General features: G+C 43.5%; 2 protein-coding genes across 7 annotated transcripts in view; one reads left to right on the forward strand and one right to left on the reverse strand.

Moving 5' to 3' along the window:
- The first annotated feature begins 3,001 nt into the window (after positions 1–3,001).
- On the forward strand, positions 3,002–10,630 carry GLRX (glutaredoxin). The gene is made up of 3 exons (XM_083702501.1): positions 3,002–3,276; positions 7,877–7,989; positions 10,353–10,630. The coding sequence occupies exons 1-2, from the start codon at positions 3,070–3,072 to the stop codon at positions 7,985–7,987; spliced, it is 318 nt and encodes a 105-aa protein (XP_083558627.1). The 5' UTR covers positions 3,002–3,069; the 3' UTR covers positions 7,988–7,989; positions 10,353–10,630.
- Positions 10,631–14,645: 4,015 nt separating this feature from the next.
- The window catches only part of RHOBTB3 (Rho related BTB domain containing 3), a 34,960-nt gene continuing 26,218 nt past the window's right edge, over positions 14,646–23,387 (reverse strand). For 5 of the 6 annotated variants that reach the window (XM_083702356.1, XM_083702355.1, XM_083702354.1 and 2 more), the window contains 3 exons: positions 21,422–21,588; positions 19,955–20,051; positions 14,646–18,021 (listed from right to left, as the gene is read on the reverse strand). In XM_083702356.1, the coding sequence (XP_083558482.1) occupies positions 17,906–18,021; positions 19,955–20,051; positions 21,422–21,588 (380 nt within the window). In that variant the 3' untranslated portion in view covers positions 14,646–17,905. Of the gene's footprint in view, positions 18,022–19,954; positions 20,052–21,421; positions 21,589–23,387 lie in introns of those variants that run through there. The other variant, XR_014556082.1, reaches the window with a different exon arrangement.

The following is a 23,387-nucleotide window of genomic DNA, read 5'->3' on the forward strand; positions in this document are numbered from 1 at the left end:
AGTCCCTAATCCACACGTGGAACAGCTTCAAACATAATGCCTGCAACATGTGGAGAGATTCAGAGTGGCCTTCAGATGGTGGCCAAAGCTTATAAATTTGGGTTAAAGTATGCACCCTGATATCACTTTGTCAGTACACATGCTTGTATCCCATTTTGATCAAGCTGATTGTGGGGAGGAAGGTAGCTCAGTTGGTAGGGCATGAGATTCCTAATCTCAGGGTTGTGGGTTTGAGCCCCACATTGGGCAAAGAATTCCTGAATCGCAGGGGGTTGGACTAGATGACCCTCGTGGTCCCTTCCAACTCCACAGTTCTAGGCTTCTGTGATCCCTAATTTATCCTACACTGACTCCCAGTACGTTTCTGAGCACAATTCAAAGTGTTGGTGCTGACCTTTGAAGCCCTAAACGGCTTTGGTCCAGTATACCTGAAGGAGCGTCTCCACCTCCATCGTTCTGCCCGGACACTGAGGTCCAGTGCCGAGGGCCTTCTGGCGGTTCCCTCGCTGTGAGAAGCCAAGTTACAGGGAACCAGGCAGAGGGCCTTCTTGGTAGTGCCACCCGCCCTGTGGAACGCCCTCCCACCAGATGTCAAAGAGAAAAATAACTACCAAACTTTTATTAGACATCTGAAGGCAGCCCTGTTTAGGGAAGCTTTTAATGTTTAATAGGTTATTGTATTTTAGTGTTCTGTTGGAAGCCGCCCAGAGTGGCTGGGGAGGCCCAACCAGATGGGCGAGGTATAAATAATAAATTATTATTATTATTATCCTCACGACAAGTGAGTTAGGTTAAACTGAGAGCATTGACTGGCTCAGGGAAGCTACGTGGCCCCAGCTGATAGCGATGTGCCATCTCCACAGCCGGGAAAACCTATGTCCCCACTGTGGAAGGACGTGCGGATCCAGAATTGGCCTCCAAAGTCACTTACAGACTCATTGTTAAAACCGTGTTTATGGAAGTCAATCTTACTCGGCTACGAGTGATCACCAAAGAAGAAAGAATAAGTACATGACAAACACAGGACTGCAAGTGTGACAGGCAAGGACGGTCCAGAGTTATTCGCTGACTTTGTGGCTTGTTTAGCAGCAACATCCAGATGCACCACGGCTTTCCTAGCATGGCTGTGGAGATAACACTGTTGCTATATATTGGCAATATGCCAAGTTTCATAACACTGCATTTCAAAAAGGGTTTCACAATAGTCTCACAAGAGCTGCAGTTGTCGCATGCGAGGAGTCTTAGTCAATCAGGGAGTCAGAACAATGCATCATTCATTCATCCCAATATCCTGTACTGCAATACACAGATCACAGGTTGTGTCCTAAATGGGACAGTCCTTTTCCTGCTATCCAGTTTGGTACGTTAACGTAATGGGCAGCTTACCTAACTGATAATCTTATAATCATGTTGATAGATTTATATAATAGTTTTCAGCTCAAGCATGCTACTCCTTCTGGAGGCAAGGAGTTCCTCAGGTCACCTGAAAATGTCATTGTCTTTGGGTTGTCTCCAATGTTGTGTTTACTCAGAGTAAACTCACTGAAATTAATGAAGATGATCAACTTAGATCTTTTAATTTCAGTGGGTCTGCTCTGAGGAAAACTAACAATGGATGCATTCCTTTTCATTTAAAATCTGTTGCAGGTTAACTCATTTGTTAATGTATTTTTATTATAATATTAAGAGAAGTTATTTCCTCTGTTTCTTCAGACTCCTTCATTCCTTCCTTCCATCCATGTTTTTAGAGAGAGAAAATCCAGTCTCTGAGTTAGAAGTTACACCCTTTTTGATCTGTAAGTATTCTCAGAATAACCTACTTCATATGATTGTGGGAGGATATAACGGGAGAAGCCCTTGCAATCTGGGTAAAACCAGTTGTGTATACCCAGCTCAATCAGATGAGAGAATTCCTAGGCAGGTGAAAATCTGAAGCTGCTAGCTCTCAGTGAGACTTTTGATCTATTCTTTTGTTCCTCCATGCATAGCATAAGAGGTTGTGTGCATCTAGTTATACCTGATGAGAAAAACACACACATGAAAATGTGATAAATACATAAATCTGGCGGCCAAGGTGGGTGCCTCCCCTCCCATTTCCAGGATCTGAGGAGTGCAGTCCCATATATGTTTACTCCAAAGAAAATTCCACTGTGTTCAATGAGGCTTCCTGCTTAGCTTGGCTTATGGCATTTACTTTACTGTATATTTTGTTGTAATAACGTGTTCACTATGGGAACCTTTGTATATAAACACACTGTATGATGAATTATTCTTCTTCTTATTTTCTACACAGGAGCCCTGTCTTCTTTTGCATCTGGCCACTCTAATTTCGGATTTCAGTCTTGGAAAGTGCATTGCATCAAGGCACCTGTTGCTTCTAGCTCTGTGGCTATTTTGTCACATGAACAAGCCCAGGAGAGCCAGTCAATACAATGTCACCAGAGAAAAGAGGCATGACTTTCTGTTGCAGACCAAGCTTTTCATTTGGTTGGTTAGACCACAGTACTGATAATGCCAAGGTTGCAGGTTCGATTCCCCCTGCATTGCAGGGGGTTGTACTAGATGATCCTCAGGGTCCCTTCCGAGTCCATTAGAGGGATTTCTAGCCTGCCTTTCAATCCCACAGAAAACTGTGCATATTTACTTGGAAGTTGGTCTCGCGCCGTTCTGTAGGAGTTGCACCTCAGGAAGCAAGTTTGACTGCTGCAAGGAAGACTCTTCTATCCAAAACAAATAAAGGCCATGCAAATGCTATGAAGCAAGCAACTTCCGTCCAAAATGGACTAAGGGCGCGCCAGCAAATTATTTACCACGCGGCTTGTGTAGGGAATACAGACCATAACGCTTCCACTGGGCAACTGTTCATAGTCCTTTCTGATATTAAAAAAAAAAAAAAAAACAAAGAAGAAAGCCGCAGATAAGAGAGGGCGAGGGCTCCTCCTACAGGGTGTTGTCCCTTAAAGGAGGAGCGACGGCTGCAACTCATAAAAGAGCGCACAGCGCGGCGGGAGCTGCTGCAATCTTCCAGTTGCGCGAGGCTGCTTGTGGAGAGGCGGCGAAGGTCCCAGAATGGCTCAGCAATTCGTCAACAGCAAGCTGAAAGCTGATAAGGTGGTTGTGTTCGGCAAGTCGAGCTGTCCTTACTGCCACGACGCTGTCAAGCTCCTGGAAGGACTTCATCTCAAGCCTGGGCACTTCGAGTATGTGGATCTCACCACCCGAAGCGACATGTCTGCTATCCAGGACTATCTTTTGGAGATAACGGGGGCCAGAACAGTGAGTTTCCTTTCAATGATCCTAATTCTTGCGCGCGAGGGAGAAGGAAAGCAATGGTTTTTTCCCCTGCTTTCTAGCCGTGCATTTCTCTTTAGATTCCTCCACCCTACCGTAGGAAGTGGCTCTCTCTCCCCCCGCCCCCATGACATCAACTGGAAAAAGCTCTCCAACATGTGGACAGCACTGGAAGTCTTTTTACGCATGGCTCAGGAAATGACCCCGCCTTGAGCGCCTACAGCAAAGTTCTGAGCAAAGGTTCTGAGCTCTCAATGGATCTCTGGGGCTACTTTGTGCGGAAACGAGCGTCTGTCTTTGGATACCGTTGCGCTCAGTGCTGCTGCGATGTAATGACGAGAGGATTGCTGGAATCTTGCGTTAACGCCCATCCGTCCCCACCTGAGTCACTTTCTGTGAGAAGCAGGATACTGGACTGTAGAGACTTTTGGTCTGGTCCATAGGGCGTTTTGTGTTTGCTACCTACCTCACAGGGTTGTTGTGTGAATACAGTGGGGTGGGGGGGGAATTGTGTGCTCTGCCTTAAGTTCCACCTGGGGGTGAGGATAGGATAGAAACAAAGCTGTGTGTAGCTGAGGTGGCCCTGATAACTTAAGGGCCACTTCTGCTACCCAGCTTTCCAAAGATCTCCGTTCTTCCAGGGCAGCTCAGGACCACGTTGCCCTTCATATGTCCTTGTGAGGTATTTTTTTGCTTGTAGCTCACCTGAAGTTAGGGGGTGAGCTACAGAGGGAGGTGCTGAGAGTTGTTAGGAAACCCCTGTTCCCCTCACAGAGCTGCAACTCTGTAATTTAACAACCAATCCCTCTTCCCCGGGTACTCTAGAAACTGTTAACTCTATGAGAACAGGTATCTCCCAAAAATTATCAACAGCCTTAAAAAACTATGGTTTCCAGGATTCTTGGGGAGAAGCCATCGCTGCTCAATAGAGGTTTCAAACCACTTTAAATGTGTAGTGCAGAAGGGTTCAAAGTCATGCTCATTTAGGCTATGGTGGGGTTAGCAAGCTAACACACCATCCTGCTCTACTTTTTTCCATTGTGGGATTTAACAGAGTCCAAGCAGCCCTTTAAAAAAAAAGAAGAAGACATGTAGGCACATGTAAACTGCTTTGTTTTCTTACAATCAAGCAGTATATATAAATGATGGCGGTGGTGATGAGAGCAAGTGTCACATGAGATGTGATGGGTAACATAAATCATTCTTGACACTCATAGCACCAATGCACATCTTCTGGAACAGTTTCCAGAATTCTTCTATAGGTGAGAAAGATTTTTGTAAGACACAATGTAAGTCTTTTGAAACATAACTACTAAGAAGCGGGTCTTTTGAAACGTTGTACCTAGAAAGATGCGAGTCTTTTGAAACATAGCTAGTAAGGTGTGACTCTTTTGAAATATATTGTAACTAGTGTACACAGAAATTGAAATATTTCAGTATTTTAAGTACTGTACTTAAAACCAATCCCTCCAGGGGTGGACCGGACTAGCAGCATGATAGATCACTCCTGTAAAACCTGTACTATTTCCAAAAGAACATGCGGCAACTATAATGTAAGTTAAGACGTAACAAGCTCATTCTCATGTTGTAATAGAGAAGCCATTAGGTCTGCATTCCTGTGCCACTTCTTCCCTTTGTGAAACTTAACGCAGCGGCTTCCTTCAAACTTTTCAAGATGAGCAACATGCCTGGAGCAGGGACGCTTTAGGGAATTCAGATTTCTTAACAGGGCAGGGTGTTTGGCAAGGGAGGTAAATCCCTTTTGGAATTCTCAGTTAGTCAGATTTCCATTTAGTTATGCACTGCAGGGTGAAGAGTCTGTGAGTTTTGTGCACAGGCCATACCCTTGCGTATATGAAGCTGACTTCTCTGACCACGGGTTTTCAGAATTTCTACCTCAGCGGCTCTCCTTTTGTTACTGGAGTCCATCTCCCATCATCCCTGACCATCAGCTAGGCTGGCTAGACCTGATGGGAATTTAGAGTCCCAACAGCTTCTTGGAGCCACCCCAGTTGTAAATGAGGCGCATGGTGTGTCAGTCATGATGATAATTGGCACAGTCCATTGGTGGGTTGCCAACATTTCTGCTGGCCCTGCCCTTGTCTCTTGAATGGCTGCCTATAATGCATAAAGTTAATGGGCAGTACTTCTGTTTCCGCTTTCCGAGCTGAATGTAAAACAAAGGAACAGCTGCACTTAACTGCATGTCATAATAACTCTATACAAATCTGTGGGGCAACAGGGTATACTGTATACAGTCTTGGTTGCCTCATCTAAAAAAAAGGGGGGATGTTGTAGAAATGGAGAAAGGTTCAAAGAAAGAGGAACCCAAATGTAGAGCAACATCACCACGAGGAAAGGTTACAAGCTTTGGGGGGCTTTTAGCTTAGAAAAAAAGTTTATCTCCCTCTCTCTGGAGTCATCCAGTGGAGATGAATGTTGGAAGATTCAGGACAGAAAAATGGGTGCACTACTTCACATAGTCATAACTGGAATTGGCTACCAACTTGAATGGCTTTAAAAGGGGATTAGATAAATTTATAGATAGAGCTTTTGGTGGCTATCACTCAGCATGGGGTATATATTACCTCTATGGGACTTCCCATAGGTGGGCCACTATGGCAGCAGAATCCTGTAGGGCCTTTGTTCTGATTTCAGAGGTTTATTCTTGGAGAGCCAGTAGAAGCCAAATCCCCAGGGAATTCCCTGTTTTCAAGTCCCACTGTAATGAACAGAACCTGTATAGAAGTATGGTTGGGTGGTTGCCCATCCCATTCACCTCAATGGGATTTGCACCACAGAACTTCAGAAGGAAGGAGGGACTGTGCCTGTTGTATTGTGGGGACCTATATCTAGTTAAACTTAACATTATTGCACTGAGAGCAGCACCTCCAATTAAAGTCCACAGCTTAACGCTGCAAAACGGGGCTTCATGTTAGGAGCTTCGTACTGTTCTGGTTAGCAACAGAGAACAGATGTTGAGTAAAACCTCCTGATACATTAGCTTCAGGCCAAGAATGACGGCAGGCACGTGTCACTGGTCTTCAAATGTTCTGGATAGGGGCCTTCTGAGACTTACTGCAAGCTGCAACGAGAATCCTTAGTGTTAAGAAGGCACTTCCTCCTTGGCAAAAGCAAGTTATGCAAATCTAGGCGATGAAGTCCAAGGCCTATGGCACAGTGACCTTTGCCATAGTGCATGGGAGGGTAAATCACACCTGCTCCTGATGGAAATTTGTCATGTGCAAATTTCCTGTTACCTGAGATCCAGCTGCAATAGTTCTTGTTACAACAGTCTTTTCTGCATCCTCAAGAGATGAGCTGCCTCTAGTATTGCTTGCCCTGAAATTTACAGCATCACACACAGCAAGAACGTGTCTTCATGGCCTGCAAGATACAGATGTGACCTTGCGGGACTTTGGTCCTGCTGTTCTGTTCCATTTGCTTGCCATTCTATCCTATGGTTCACAGCATGGAAGAGAAGAAATTGAAGAAATTATTGGAAGAGGTGCCATCACTGTATACCGTCTTGGGAACTTCCGACACCCTAAGTGAGGGGAAAGAGTCTTCAGATTTGTACCTGGAAATCCTGTCCATCCCAGGCGTGAGGAAGGTCTGATCCACAGGCTTAATTAGGCCTGGCATGGGTCTCAATTTGCCCTGGGAGGCTGTATTTATTTTCTCTTCTCCATGCCAACTTGCTGCACGCAGGGGCGTTCCGGGGGGGGGCCGCACCGGGTACCATTCCAAAGGAGGGGTGACAAAATGCACCCCCAGGATACGTGCCACGCTCCCTGGAACAAGCGCCGCTCCGGGTACTGGATCAGGTTGCTTCGTCGCTGGCTGCACGCACCTGACATCACATACAGTGTCAGGTGAGGGGCAGGTGGGGATGTGGCTGCCAATGCCCAGTTGGGAACTTTAAAATGCCCTCCTGATTGTGCATTGGCAAGGGAGGCATGTTGTCACTGTGAGCCAGCTGGCTGAGAGTGAGAGCAAACCAGCAGGCAACGACTGCCTTACGGAGTTCCCCCTAGGGAACGCAGGAGAAAAGCAGAACTTCAAGTAAGTGCCTGTCAGCCTCTCAGACCTGGCACTTCAAGGTCTCTGGGATCAGAGCTCCATGAGGAACTCTGTAGCCAGCCAGGGCTATCAAAGAGCTTTGTTCTGCACCTTGAATTCTGACTATCAGCTACCTGGCACTTCAAAGCACCACACAGGATTCTATGTAAGCCCTGTGTGGCACTATCAAGTCCCAGCAATTGTCGGTACTTCAAAGCACCCCATCGTCAAATGTCATTGTGACATCGGGTGATTGGCAGGTGTCTGGCCACACCCAACTGTCAAATTTCACCCATAAAGGTAGGGGAGATAAGGATCAGGTCTGCTGGCTGGATCCAGTTCTCCAGCCCTGCACTATCCTTATCCCTCCAACTTAACAGTAAGCTTTCATATCTCTCACCGTTTATCTTTTGCCGTCATTCTTCTAGCTCTGTTTTAAGCTCCTGCCTCCCTAGGAGACTATGCTCCTAAAATCCTTTTTTCTTTACCGAGTAATCCTAACAACTTTAACTACTTCTTCTAGGTCCCTCGTGTCTTTATTGGAGAAAAGTGTATAGGTGGCTTTACAGACCTGGACGCTCTATATAGGAGTGGAGAACTTAAATCCATTTTGCAGAAGATTGGAGCCTTGTGAAGGTAAGTGTTTGGATATGCTATCCAGCCAACTTGAGAATGAGGAAGAAATGCAGATGCAACCCTGTGAGACAAACTATGTGTTACATTCAATATGTAAGAGCAGTCCATCTAGTGCTTCATTTTGCTTAATACTACAGTAAGTGGTCTGTGGCAGTGTTCAAAATTCACCAGCTATTGGCCACTTGTGACCACACGAAGACACCAGGATGATGGCTGACATCTCCAAGATCTGGAGGAGCTTGCCTTGAGGTCCTTGGATCTTGTTTGTTTTCACACACTAACAACAACATATCCATTAGAATTCTATCCATGGTATTTTATTTTATCTGCACCATCAGAGCGAATTTCAGGAACCAAATTGTTCTATTTAAAAACACAGACTTCTGAGCCGTCTGGCCCCCAAATGGCAACTAGACATTCTGTTTTGGTGACGGTAACCCTGGTTTAAGGAGCCATTTGGTGCCTAGCTTCTAACACTGGGGTGGGTGGAATTGTATCAGGGAGCACATAGGGAGAGGAGGTTTAAACCTTCCCTCCCTTGCTGCAGTTGCACCCCCATATAACCATTAGCTGTAGCTGGGTGCTTTTTAATAAAGCAAGCTGCTGTGACAGGAAGGGACTCTGGTCGTGATCCTGGTGGTGGAAGGAAGGTTTAAACCTCGTTTCCCCATGCATTGCGGTACCCATTACAATCCCTCATGCTTCATATTAATAAAAATTTGTAGTTGCATGCTTTGCATAGCATGTTGTTTGGCTACAGTAAAAGTAATGTTGTTGTTGGCCGTGCTGGCTGGAGTTGTAGTAAAAAAAGAAACCCATAAACAAAAAAAATCAGGTGGGCACCAGGTTGGGGAAGACGAGCATAGCTCAAGTAGCTGCAAGTGCAACTCCTTGCACACAAAGCAGAAACATGTGACTGGCTGCTCCCACAAGCAGCATAAAGGATTCCTGATCTGCACAGAGGTTTATTTTGAGAAAAGCTTGCTCCAAAAGTATTTTCAAAATGCACAGAGGAATCTTGCTGCAGGAATGAGGAGGCAACTTTAAAATGGCAAGAACGTATGTTGGCATCTCATGCTGCATCAGATGAAGAGAAGCGAGGCGTGCCAGCATCTTGCTCGCAGCTAGATATTGTAGGGCAGTCGATTTCCTGAATTGTATTAGTTGAAAAGAGGCATACCAGAGGCGAGGAGGGGGGGAGATACTTTTTCTAGGCCAGGCACACAGCTCTTCTGAAGGCTTAGACACTTGAAATAATAGTATTGGAAACATGCAGGGGTTTGCAAATGCCTGATCTCTGGAAATGAACAGCTGCTTCGCAGGTCAGTTGCCCTTGGAAGCATTCTCTATGTCCTTCTGCCTGGGAGTCCGGCTTGGAATGCTGGAAGCAACAGCTGGACAAAGGAGCTTTTCAATATGTTCTGCAGACCCTGTTAACCTTTCTCATTCCCACAGAGCAGTGACTTCACCCTCCAAGTCAGCTACAGGTGGCTTATGCTAACCCTGTGCTGCAGAATAAGTGCCAGTCCTTACTAACTGTAGTCATTGCCTCAGTTCAAGTTGCACTTACATCCATGCCATATAATGAAAGCAACAGCTTTCCCCAAAGATTCCTGGGCCTTGTAGTTTACCCTTCACAGAGATACAGTTCCCCAGTACCGTTAACAAACTACATTTCCCAGAATACTTTGCTGGAAGCAATGTGCTTTAAGTGCATGGTGTGGTTGTAACCTTTAAGCCTCTGCTTTTAACAGAGGGGAATCACTCACTGGAGGAGGCAATAGGAAGTGCTACTACTAAAATTGCTATCTGTTCCTAGTGTGCAAAGAAGTGAGAGCCTTACAATGGTGTGCAACCATCTCGGTACACTTTTGCACCAACAGAGAGAGTGCAGAAAACAGAGTTTGGATAGGTTTGCACAGTCCAGGGCAGTTATTGGTCACTTAATATTCTTTTTTCAACTACAGTGGTACCTTGGTTTTCAAACGTAATCTGTTCCAGAAGACGGTTTGAGTTCTGAAACATTCAAAAACCAAAAACTAAATAGCCAACAGCTAGGCCCCAGGATCTTGCACTCAGCGGAAGCTGCATGGCATGTTTGACTTCTGAGGTGTGTTCAAAAACTGAGGCATTTACTTCTGGGTTTACAGCGTTCAAAAATGAAATGTTAATCAACGGGGATGTTTGAAAACCGAGGTACCACTGTATTGCATTTCCAGTATAATCGTCTCAGTGGCAATGGGTTTCTTTTTTGAAACCAAGCTTTCTCCCAAAGTACTGCTCAAGATCTTTATAGCTGCCAAATTTCATTTTTCATGGAAACCTTCCAGTGTTCATAATGTGTCCCTTTTTTCAATTTTCAGAGCAGCAATGGACAGGAGGACAGCACTACCTCATGCTACTGCACTATCTTTTGGAAATGAAATCACAGCTGCCTGCCTCTCGCTTTATCCTGCATCTACTATGTTGCTTATGGTGCGTTTCAATGTAGAGTAATGATGGCCGAAGGCTTTGGTCAGTGTCTGGTTTTGCTGAGCACGTGGCTGTAACTTCTGGCACATTTTAGTATGCACCATCTCTGCTAGTTTACATGGGGACGGTCAGAACCCGATGCAGTGGAATAAAATTCTTGTACTAAGAAGGAGTTTTATTATATAATTTATATGCATATATACGCTGGTAGCAATCTTCATTCTCCAAGAGCTGGTCCTTGCCTAGCCCAGACAGCACTATCCATGCACATAGGGGAGGCATCAGTGGTCTTGAGAGAACAACAAAGTTTGCAGGTGGGGGGGGGACTCTTAAAGGGAGCCACAGAAAACATCCGAGGGAGGTTTGAGCATGCTGCATGAGGCACAGAACTCAAGTTAATTTGCGGAGAGTAGGAATGAAAAACCAGCAGGAGAGGGAATGCAATGTCTGGGGTTCTGAGTATATTCTGAGAATATACTGCGGCATTTTGTTGTAGGCCGTACTTCTTCTCATACAACCAATATCATTAGCTTTGTTTACTTCCTTCCAACATGGGTGAGTCCATACACTGACACCTGTCTTTTTCCACCTTGTAGAAATTTGGTTCCATTTATCTGCATCCTGCCCTCCTTCAATCACTTCTCAAAGTTAGCTCGTCCTTCTTCAGGCTGAGAATAAGAGAGCCCTTTGTATCTGCCCATCCTCATACATTATTGGGCCATCCATCATAAAAGGGTGCAAGGCAGGGCATCTCTCTCTCGGTCATCAATCCTGCCTCAAAATTAGGACCATTATTATTTGCTACAGCTGCACCCTAAAGCACCCTTTTGGGACTCTTGTCTCCTGTGCATTTGGGCATTGTGGGGCATCAGTCAGCATACTTCATTTTTTGCAACTCTCCATTCTTCCTTCTAGTGAGCCCTAGATTGTTAGGCCTCTGGGCAGGGGATCTGTACAATGCCTGCCCACAAAAGTTAATGTTTAGATTTAGTAGCACTTAATGGCAAAGCACTTAGTTCTCTTGACCTTCACAATTACTTTCTGGGGGGAAAGTTTCATCTCTGTTTACAATACACTGATAAAATTTAGAGGATGCAGTCACTTAACTCCATGCCACCCAGGAATGCAACAGCAGAGAAGGAACTTAAATCCTGTGCTTTTAAGGGCTGTGATCAGTCAACTTGTTGCCTCCTGTGCGTTGTACAGGGGTAGCACTGTCCAGCAAGGTGATGAGTTCAGTGTCAGAATATTTCCCTGTATTTGGAAACAACAACAGCACCCTCAAACTGACATGCCACTAATTCCCTACACAGCTAATTTTCCTACACAACAGGTAGCACTGTGGTCTAAATCATTGAACCTCTTAGGATTGCCAATCAGAAGGTTGGTGGTTCAAATCCACGTGATGGGGTGAGTTCCTGCTGCTCTGTCCCAGCTTCTTGCAGCCTAGCAGTTTGAAAGCAAGCCAGCACAAGTAGATAAATAGGTACAGCTGTGGTGGGAAGGTAAACAGTGTTTCTGTGTGCTCTGGTTTCTGACAGTGTCCCATTCCACCAGAAGCAGTTTGGTCATGCTGGCCACATGTCCCGAAAAGCTGTCTGTGGACAAATGCCGGTTCCCTCGGCCTGAAGTGAGATGAATGCCACACCCCATAGTCACCTTTGACTGGACTTAACCGTCCAGGGGCCATCTACCTTACCTTTACTTCTGCTACAGTAATTTAAGAGTACAAATCAGTACAGGGGAGACTTGGATTCCAGTCCCCACTGAGCTCACAGACTGAGCTTGGGCCAGTCACTGTGTCTTAGCCAACCCTTCATCAACCTACCCAGAGATGCCACAGATTGAGCCTAGAACATTCCACAGCCCTTCACCTGAGATGCCTTTTGATGCTATTGCTGTAACTGACAATGAACTGAGTGGGAAGACACAGGATCCATCCCTTGGGGCATGTGTATGGATCCTGAGGAGCATACACTGCCACCAAAGTCTAGCTCTGGAATGCTCTACACATGCTTTCCCAAATATAAGCCTACACTGGGACCTCACAGAAGAACTGGTCTCTTACACATGTATACCTTTGAGTCATGCATTGTTAAGTTATTGGAAAGCGCTAGCAAATATCAGGTGCCTCTGATGAAAGTGTGACACACCTTGGTGGCAATCTATTTTCTTGTCAGCCGTACAAAATGCAAGGTGACTTAATTTTTCCACCCATGAATGCCACTGAAGTTTGTGCTTTGTTGTCAAAGGGAGAGGCTATTATTCTGCGAAAGCTGCTAAGTTGTGCAATTGCAGATCTTTTTTTGAAGTTGCTGTCTTCAGGTACAATTATATGTGTTTTAACATAATTGAAGCTCTTATATGTTAGCACATAACATAATGGTTGTATAATAGCCTTTAGTATGTGTCAGGGGTTCAGAAGGAGAGACACAGGAGGGGGAGCAAATGGAGAGTGAGGAGGAGGAGTACGAGGGGGGCGCAGGCAGTGACAGTGGCCAGAGTTATTCCACAAGCCTCTCTAGCGAATCGGAGGACTCACAGAAGGGAGCGCCGGTGGCCAGAGCAAGGGAGATTCCAAGGGAGAAACCTCAAGAGGGAGGGGCCAGCGGGGAGTCCCTGAGCAGCAGCTGGAGATCAGGACCAGCGTCTCCACCAGAGCGCAGTGGGGAGGGGGAGTCCCAGGAGTCGGGACCAGTGTCCTCACCACCAGAGGGAGGAGAGGAGTCAGGTTTGGCAACACCCACATCAGGAAGCGGGGAAACGGTCAGAAGGAAAGTCACCGGCTGGGCGCGCGCGCCAAGTTCAAATGTACAGGAGCGCGGCACAGCGGGGAGCCCGGGAAGGGAGCCAGGTCCTAAAGCCCGCCGGAGGGAGGGGCAAGACTCAGGAGGCTCCGCGTCAGAGGAGTCCAGGAAGGAGGGAACCCCAGAGGGCAGAAGGACCCAACGCAGGAAAGAGCAGCGCAAGAGGTGGAGCCGGGCTAGAATCTTAAACTGGTGTGGGTGGAGCAGTGAGTCAGAGGGGACTTAGCCGGTCTAGCGTTAAGACGTGGGTCTGCGCGCCCAGAGCTTGGAAATGGAAACTTAACTTCAATAAAGACTTTTGTATATAATATCCACTGGGCGTTGGTCCTCTGTGAGCTGGGACCTAGCGGCAGTCCTGACAGTATGAATAAGGCTGTTTCGTTTCATCTCGGGCCATTTCCATCGGGAGAACTAAAACAGGACTTTGAAGGCCGATTGCTGTGTTATGTTGCAAGTCATTCTTGTGATGAAAATCATAGAAAGAACCTACCTACAAACCATAAGGTCCCAAGGCAGGTTACAACATTTGAAACCCATGAAACAGTTTATAAATTATAAAAAATGGGAAGTAAAACAATTCTTGATGCAGCAAGTATACATGATTGGTCCCACAAAAATACTTTAAACTGTCAAAGGTATGTCTTTAGCACAGTGAAGACTGAATAATTATGGTGTTCAATGCACCTCTGCAGGGAGCAAGTTCTGCAATTTAGGGGCTGCCACTGAGAAGGCCCTCTCCTGCACTGGCATTGTCTCTACTTCTGAGGTTGGTGAAACTGCCCATCTTAACACCCAAGAGGATCTGTAGGAATGGAGGTGGTCTTTCAGATATCTGGGTCATTTATGACTTTAAACACCAATGTGAGTGTGTTGAGTTAGGCCCAGAAACAAACTGGTGACTAGTGGGGTCATTTTAAATTAAGGGCTATATGAATTCTAAGGGCTAAATGGAATCCCAGATAGTCATCAGGCTGCTGCATTTTGGACCCTGGAAGTTTCTGAATTGTCTTCAAGGGCAGCCCCATGAGAAGCACATTGCAGTAATCCAATCTGGAGGTTACCAAAGCAAGTACGGCTGGCAAGTAATTTATATGACACATCTGGGTCAGGTGAGGCCATCCATTTTGCTTTGGTTAAGACCTTAATCCTTCTGAGGTGAGTGCATTGTCTTGGAAGTTTTGTTTTAATCCAGTGCTCACTCCTAGTATGCGGTACAATGAAGTATCAATATGATACAAATTTACTGTGGAATATGTTAGACTTCATCTAGCATGAAACTGATTTATTTTTTTTCATTTCTAAAGATGATCAAATACACACTGAGTATAGTTTGAACTATAGCTATTTAATGGATAAATAAGCACATGAGATGAACACTTAGTAGAAACATTTTATTGAGTTAAATATTAAATTTAAAATCTTGTAAATTTTAAGCACCAGCTAACCTGTGAAATTATTATTACATATCCAACACATGCCATAATAAAATAAGTGTTTCTTTGAGCTACAAACACTCTCATCCATGTGACAAGACTACAACAAAGATTTTTGTATCTTAAGGTTGGCTCTCTATACATCTCCATGCTGGCTTGACATTAGCCCATGTTGATGATTTCACTTTAAGAAATTATAACAGTCTGTTATCAGAAATTATTATTATTTAAATAAAAATAGACATCGAAGTAATCCCTTCAGTGTGAACTCTCTTGAATGCTACTTACAATACCTGCTTATTAATTAATAATTGTATAATTAGAAATGTGAAATCTACTAGTTGTCTTCTAAAATAGACTTACATCAATTGCCCCATGAAACCACTGTAGGAAACTTTAGGAAAGTTACAAGCTGCTATCATGTGCTTGCAGATGGGAGGGCAGGATTTGACTATCTGAGCAGGGATTATAGTACAATGTGTGTGCCTGTAAGGGAATCTGGAAGCTTTTCTGCCTTTTTGTGGTTCATTCAGCAGATCAAGCTACCCAGGAGTTTCTCAATTTATTTATATATTAAAACCAAATCATGGCTTGCTAATTTTCAAGCTAAACTAATTCATACATGTTCATACTAATTCTAAACTGATTCAACTATGCATTTTTCCTAATCCAGACAGGGCCGTACACCATCTGCATGAGCATCGAGGAACACAAACAGGTGACCTATATGTGGTTTCTAATCCTACCCCCCCCCAAAAAAACTAACTAGTTCCCCTCAGTTCCAGAAAGCTTCTTAAACTGCTATACTTGCCATATTGCAGTAATACTAGTGCTCTGTTTTTCTCTCGCGCACAGTTCTATCCAGTTACTGCTGTATACAGCGTTGCACCATAGCAGGCCAGAATTGGGCCTATGGAGTGTAATTTTTTTTCACTGCAATATGCACATCTATAGCAAACTCCTATGTGTGTGGCGATCCTCTTTCAGGTGAAGAAATTGTTTACAATAAATCTTAATTTTAAACATGTTCAAGCCTGGGTGGAATTCAATGACTGAGTCACATTAGCGGAAGTCCTGCACAAAAGCCTTGCAAAATGGGGCTTTCCCTCTTCTCCTCCCTCCCACTCCATGCCCCCAAAATTTACTTGTGAGAACCCCTGGAGCAGCACATAGGGAAAGGAAGGGGGTACCATTCTGTCTGACAAGCCAAAATGACAAAACTATCGCCTTAGCACAACAATGAATTCCTCCCATTATTCCCAAGGTTACTTGTCAACATCACCGCAACAAATTATCAAATCCATTTGAGCTGCTGTGCTTATTTGTAGTATGCAATGTTGTATCTAATACATGCAAGTACAGAGTGCAAGTAAGGAATTACAACCTATTTTGTGTGCTTGCATACTTAGCAAATCATTAGACATTTAGAAGGGAAACTGTCATGCTTGCCCTGCTGACCTGTGGAAAATGTATTGCAAAATGCAGCAAGTGTGTGTGTTTTTTTTAATTGGTCTCCATAAAAACCACACTGCTGGATATTAGTTTCTAGTAAGAGCTCCACAAATGCTTCAATTTTTTTAAAAAGGTTAAAAACCTAATAGAAAACACTATTTACAAGGGCCACTGAAATGCATGTGGGCTGTAAGGGAGGAACACTTGGTGCAAATCTCATCTCTGGTGACATCAACAGGATCCTACACCTACAACATGTTTGCGCATGTGGAAGGTACAATGTGGTAGTCTCTGGATGTGCACACAGGTGTTGAGGATAGGTGAGGAAATACAGGCACATATAAATATATATAGCCTCATATGCACACAAAAGCAGACAATAGTCTCAGCACGGACATGCCACTGAAAACCAATGGGAGGCAGCTCCTGCTTTCCAGTAGGGCATGCAGCCCTCTGGATCCTGGCCAGTCCAGGCATGCAGACTGGATGCAGGGTGGCTACATGCAGGGCCTCTCTGACAAAGGACAGGAGAATTTTGCTGGGACATCAAACGTCTGGAGATGTGTAAAAAAGAAAAGCCAAGGCTTGTGAGTTAAACTTTGGTGACTGGGAGACTGGGGTGGCAGTCTGAGTGCAATAGCATGCCTGGATCCCCTGGAATCTGCAATGTCTAGCTCCAAAGTGACCAAAGCTGATCTGTCCAGCTGGCTCTTTTCTTCTCCCTTGCAGCCTCTGAGACATCAAAGTATAAGCAACAAGCCCTGGTCAGGGTTTTCAAAGACTAACACCTGCCTGCTGAGTGTCACCTTGCTCCACAAGCTTTGCCTTGCAGATTTCCAACCCTTGCATTTTCATGCCCTTGGCTAAGCTCCGAATGCAATGTACTTTTGAAAAGTGTTTTTGTCACATGCCCCCTTTAGGGAGAATTTTCCTGGAGAAATTCATGTGGACTTAATTTGTCATCTACTCAGGAAGAGCTGGCAAAAACGCAGTAGCGTTACATGGTTGTGACAATGTTTTGGTTTTTCTCCACACACCAGAAACAGTGTGGAATAATGCTTATTACTTGATCATTTCTTTTGAATTGCAGGATAATGACCAGCAAATAAATGGCACTATTTTAGATATATTAGACCATTCAGTGAGGGGAAAACATAAATGAATATTTTCTAGAAAGATAGTGATGTATTTTACACCATAACATAGGAATTTAATGATGCTAACAGGAAGTACATTTTTCTAATTACCAGTGCAGAAACATAAAACTCTATGTTTTTACAAAATTCTTAAAAGGCCCAAAAATAAATTACAGAAATCCTTAACAGAGTAACTAGCAAACAAAATAGGTTCTACAGTTTCCAGACAAAGAGAACCTACAAACATTTAATGAATTTGGAATCTCCTTCAGACTCTTAAAATCCCAATCATGGGCTGACAAGATTTCCAGGCTCTAAATAAGTCTAAACTCCACTAAAAACCTGAAATAATATGACATGAATCGATGTCTCTATACAAGGAAATTAGACCCAGCAGCAGAATTGGGAAACATCCTGGTTAAATGCTTATGCTTTTCTAAATTTTGTTTCACATGCTTTTAAAAAAATACAGTAGTTATTCATTAGCAAGTGCAGTATTAGATCATCGTTTCACAGCATGTAAGCTCAGCATTTGCTTTCAATCTTGTGAAGTTGTACGATTCCTGAAGCAATTGACTTTCTTCTCTTCATAACTAAAGATGGATCAGCTTTCAGTTTACATTACTACGCAATGGCATTTTCGAGAATGAATGTAGTTCCTGTACTCTGCAAGCTGTTTCAGGTACATACTAGAAGGCCATCTATGCATCTCGACAAAATTGCGTTCTTCCACTAAAATGAGAAAAAGGGAAATGTATTTATCAGGTTAAAAGATTGCTCTGTCCAGCCTGGTATTTCTAAACAACTTCATAAGCCTTTTCTCTCTAAGCTAGAAATCTGTCAAGTTCTACCTTGTACCAGATCTGAATTGCAGTTTCATACATTCTGCACTCAACTTGGGTTGGAAACAGACAGGGTAAAAAGATTCTAACATACTACGGATTTGAAAACGATATGTGACATACTTTCATCTAACACCATGTTTAATGGACTTGGTAGAAATGAATTGTCAATATATTTTATTGCTATAGAAGATAAACTGAAATACAGGGAAATGATAAATTTTGAGGGGAAGGAAGCACTGCCAATCAGTGGGGTCACAGATCCTTGCTAAGAGTTGATAGATCCTGCCAAGGATCTTCTGACGGCACGGCAGAAAAAGAGGACATGGGAATCCATAAAGCTGTCCTAGCTTTTGCTTCCAAAGCTCTCTTACGGAGGGAAGCTTTCTTTTACCCAGTGGTAAAATGTTTTAGCCATGACTACATGTTATTCTTCAAAGTGCCCTTCTTACTTTCTCTAGATACAATGCTAGTTATGACATACCAATATAATCTGGCTCTTTTTAAGGCTGCAGAGAAAATGGATGTACATTCAAAAGGTGCTACTCTGTACAACTTTTAGAACCCAAAGGATCATATTTTACAGTGCCTGGACCACCGAATATCTACTCAGAAGTTTTACTTATGTGATCTCCAAGCACATGAATGGGGTCGCGCCAACTAGCCCTGCTCTCAATATCATGTGCACTAATCCTGCCCATTGATGACTGCACATACAATGCTAAAGCATCTGCAGGGATGCAGTCTTCACAGGTACTACTATAAGCGCAAAGGCTTCCACACAAACTGGAACCCTGTGTAATCTGGGTTCCAGATGCTGTGGAAGTCTTTACACATACAGTTATTCCTGGTATGAGATACTGACTTACAGAACTTTTGGATTTCACATAAGAGGTGTTCCAGATAATTTTGTTTCTCATCAAAAATAAAGCGGTATAAGGAGCTATAAAGCATTTAGAAAGCTAGCTATTGTAATTTGCTTTGCTTGGGTGTGGAAGCAGATAGTGGACAACACAGGCCTCTTCCAAATTTGGTTTCTATCTTCCATCTAGACCTAGGCTTCCTTCCTTCTCCTCCGGATGCAAAACCTGGCACCTGATAATAAAGTGCATAGATTGATTTTCCTCCAAAGTTCTTGGAGACCGTTCTAGGCTTTCCCTCCTGTACAAATTCCTTCCCCCCCCCCCTCACTGGATCCTTGCTGGAAGGGAAATTTTTATGAGTCTCAGCTTTCTCCTCCCACAAATGCTGCTCTCAGCATTCTTTGCTACGTTTCCCTCATCTGGGGATGCTTGTTTGAGTAAAATGAAGCTGGAACCACAAATGTTTACAGTATTAACCTTGATAATGTGACAACTGAGTGGGGGGTAGGTTTGTATGAACAAGTTATGCACCAACCTCTATTTTTCTTTACACCTGTAAATTTCTTGAATTAAGTCTTCATAATTCCTCTTCATAATTTTATGTCATGAATGTCCAGTGTGGCATATCTACAATTACAGATATGTTGTCTCCCTGATGTATTCATGAAACTACCTGTTTGTCTGACAAAGCTCCATCAATTCCATAGTAAAGTTGGAAGGGCAGATTCTAGGTGATTTAAAGGTTGGTGGGCAAGATATCATCCTATCACTGCTAAAATAATATCAGTAACAGTGTGCACTCATGTTGATAGTGAGCTGGATCCAGACCTCATCATGCTTAGAGTACACCTACTGAAATCAATGTGCCTACTCTAAGCATGACTGAGTTGCTCCAATCCACCCTAGCATTAAGTCCAAACATCAACTTCTTTGTGGTTAGGAAGCAAACTGGTAAATTACCCGAAAGGTCTTCAAATTCAGGTTTTTGACTGAAGATTAAGTAGTTAGAAGCAATAAAATGAAGCAGCCAGTTTGAAAGGCAATCAGAGTTGTGAAACTGCAAGAAATGGAAATAAAATACAGAGGTACTCGAATATTATAGAAAAGCACATTTTGGCAAAAGCATTAACTAAAATGGGTAGACATTTATCTAGAAATGTCATCTCTCTGCTGTGACTAGAACACTCAGTTACCCCATCTATGTGACGCTAATAGAAACTGCTTATTAGTCCAGTGTCCGCCTTTTATAAGCACACATGCATATGCTTCATTTTGCCTGTTGCAATGCGCTGTATCCAACTATGTCCTACTCAAAGTAAACCCTGTGCTGTTAATGGACCCAAGTTAGTTGTCTCTACTAATTGTAATAATGAGTCTACTATGAGTACAACTAACACTGGCTACAACCTATATATACATTCTTCCTGCACTTTGCAGAAATTACAACCTATCCTAACAAGAAGAAGAAAAACAAATAAACCAAGAGGATTTAGAATAAGCCAAGTTATTCGACAATTCTGAGGTAGAAGAAACGGTAACAATTCTCATAGACTTGTGAAGAGAACATCACAGGCCAGGTTAGAAGTGGGTGGAGGCTTTCGATAGGTCACTTTATGACAAGAGTGGTGGACCTGTGGTGCTCCTGATGTTGTGCATTCTAACTTCCACTGGCCCCAGTCAGCATGGCCAATGGTCCAGCATAACGGGAGTGACAGTCCGGCAACAGCTGGAAGGCGGTCACAAGTTAGCTACCCCCGCTTTATGGTCTTAATATTTGAGGCGGGTATCATTTTTTGATAGCTCTTTCACTGTTGTAAGGTAAAGGTAAAGGGACCCCTGACCATTAGGTCCAGTCGTGGCCAACTCTGGGGTTGGGGCGCTCATCTCGCTTTTTTGGCTGAGGGAGCCGGCTTACAGCTTCCGGGTCATGTGGCCAGCATGACTAAGCCGCTTCTGGCGAACCAGAGCAGCACACGGAAACACCATTTACCTTCCCGCCGGAGCAGTCCCTATTTATCTACTTGCACTTTGACGTGCTTTCGAACTCCTAGGTTGGCAGGAGCAGGGAATGAGCAACGGGAGCTCACCCCGTCGCGGGGATTCGAACTGCCAACCTTCTGATCGGCAAGTCCTAGGCTCTGTGGTTTAACCCACAGCGCCACCCGCATTCCTCCTTCACTGTTGCAGCTGACCATTTAACAAATGCTATGCTTAGCTCAATTCTGGAAAAAGACTAATTTGCTAATTTCTTCAAGCCATTGCTAAAGGGACAGGAGCGGCCCTGGCAATTTGTTGCTGTTATTGTTGTTTACTGCCAGATGGCAACCATGAAATAAAAAATGATACTTTGGAACACCACAGCTTTCGCTGGCTGGGGGGAGGGGTGGAAATCCCAGAGAGAAAACTTTTCCTTACTCAAGCACTTACCTTTGCTTTCCGAAGCAAGCTGACAACACTCAGGCTTGTTGATGCCAATTCCCTACTAGGCATACTCTGGAGCTGTGTGATAATATACAGCTCACAGATGTGCTGGAGCCTTGACACCTGGTACATCTCAGCACAAATCAAGAGCGACATAGCTTGCAGAATGCTGGCTGGTAAGAATATGAAACCTGAGTTAGATTACTGACCACTTGATAGCAGGCTATTCAACGCAACCCTTACATGTCTGTTACTGGTGCTCTTCTATGCTCCCTAATTCAAATAGGTCAGTGGTCATTTTTAAGCCACTCTTCCTCTACACATAATCGACTAGTTTACTAGCTATGAGTCCAAAATGGCTATGCCAAGAGCTATCAAATGAGTCCCATTTACCAATCACAAAGCATCCTTCTTGAGATAAAGGGTGGTTCTAAGGGAGATTTGTCCACAATCTACTTTAGATGAAGTATGATTTAATCTCACTGTTGTCTATAGAACTAAATAAACTTAAATCCTACTATTTGTATTTAACTGGGTAGTGAATATGTCTCTTGGGAGACACATTTTACTAAGTGCAAGGTATGACCTGCATAATCAAGGAGTTCCTGTTGCTGGCTGTAGAAAGGGCCACCCCAAAGAGTACACAAGGTCCTTTCTTTTCCTGTAGCTGCCAACTGGGAAACCCCATGACACATACTGACAGCAGCATAGCTGTAGTTTCAGAATATTTTAGTGCCTGCTTCCTCAAATGGCAGAAAGAAACTAAAGAAAAGAGGGTGAAATGAATAAAAAGAGAGAGATGTGATTTCTTTCTTTTAAAGTGCTGTTTCTTTTCCCTTTGGGGAAAGTCATATATAATTTTAGGGATTGCCACTGCGATCTACAATACAGTTATCAAATCAACACCCAGTAGTTTTCAAGGTCATACGATAAAATATTCACATTAACATGCCCTATTTAACAAGAAACCAACCTGAAACATTTCTTTTGAGGGGTTTTTTATGAGAACGTATGTTAACCATTATTATTATTAATAAAAGTTAATTTATAGAAGTTAGTACAAACTCAATTTCAGTGTTGATTCTGACACAAAAAGGGAGATCTTTTGTTAGTCTGCTGCCTCTTTACAATGGGGTCAGGGAGACCGAGTACACAGCTGGGTGTGTCTGGTAAACAACTGTTTAATGAGATCTGAAGCGAGGAATGAGTCAGCTGGGAATGGGGCAGTGTGGGTAGAGGAAATTCCCTGAGTAACAAATAAAGGTGTGGGTGGCATGTCACATATCAATTGGATATAAATTATCAACCCGCAAATTTCTACTTGCACAATGCTGGATAGAAATTTGCGGGTTGGGTATTCCTCTCACAGTGAGACACATGGATATTAGTGGTTTGAGAAATGTGGAGATTTCGAAGTGTAGCTATCTATATTCTATGTTGTAGTTTTTTTTTATTTTCAGCCTTTTATTCTTACTTGTTTTCATTAGCTCTGAGCCAAAAAAAATCCTGAACGGTGTACTTGGTTGTCTATTTGTTTTGGGGGTATAGATTTTACAATCATTCACTTTTTACAAGTCATCCAACATGATGACATCATTCAATTATTGCTATCTTATATTTCTTTGTGGTTCTTTTGTCTTTTCTCAGACCACAGAAAGTCTTTTTTTCCAGAGGAACAGAAGAGCAGCACAATCTCTCCAGGTGAAAATAAACGCCTTTTGCATTACCATTCCTCCTTCTTTAAAGTTTTTTTTTAATGTGGACAGTGACATACTAAGAAAGAGGACCTATCACAGCTCAGCAGGCATTTATTATAAAATTTGCAGTAAGTGCCATTTTACGGCCCATTTCTTTTTAAAAAATCAGTCTCTTAATTATCACTAGAACACTTTTCTGACTATTTTTAAAATGAAAGGGAGGCACGGTAATATAAGTCTATGGTGGTTTTTTATTATTTAAACAATCCCTACCC

Source organism: Podarcis gaigeae (genome assembly GCF_964106915.1).
Source record: "Podarcis gaigeae genome assembly, chromosome: 11".
In the NCBI taxonomy this organism is placed as follows: domain Eukaryota; kingdom Metazoa; phylum Chordata; class Lepidosauria; order Squamata; family Lacertidae; genus Podarcis; species Podarcis gaigeae.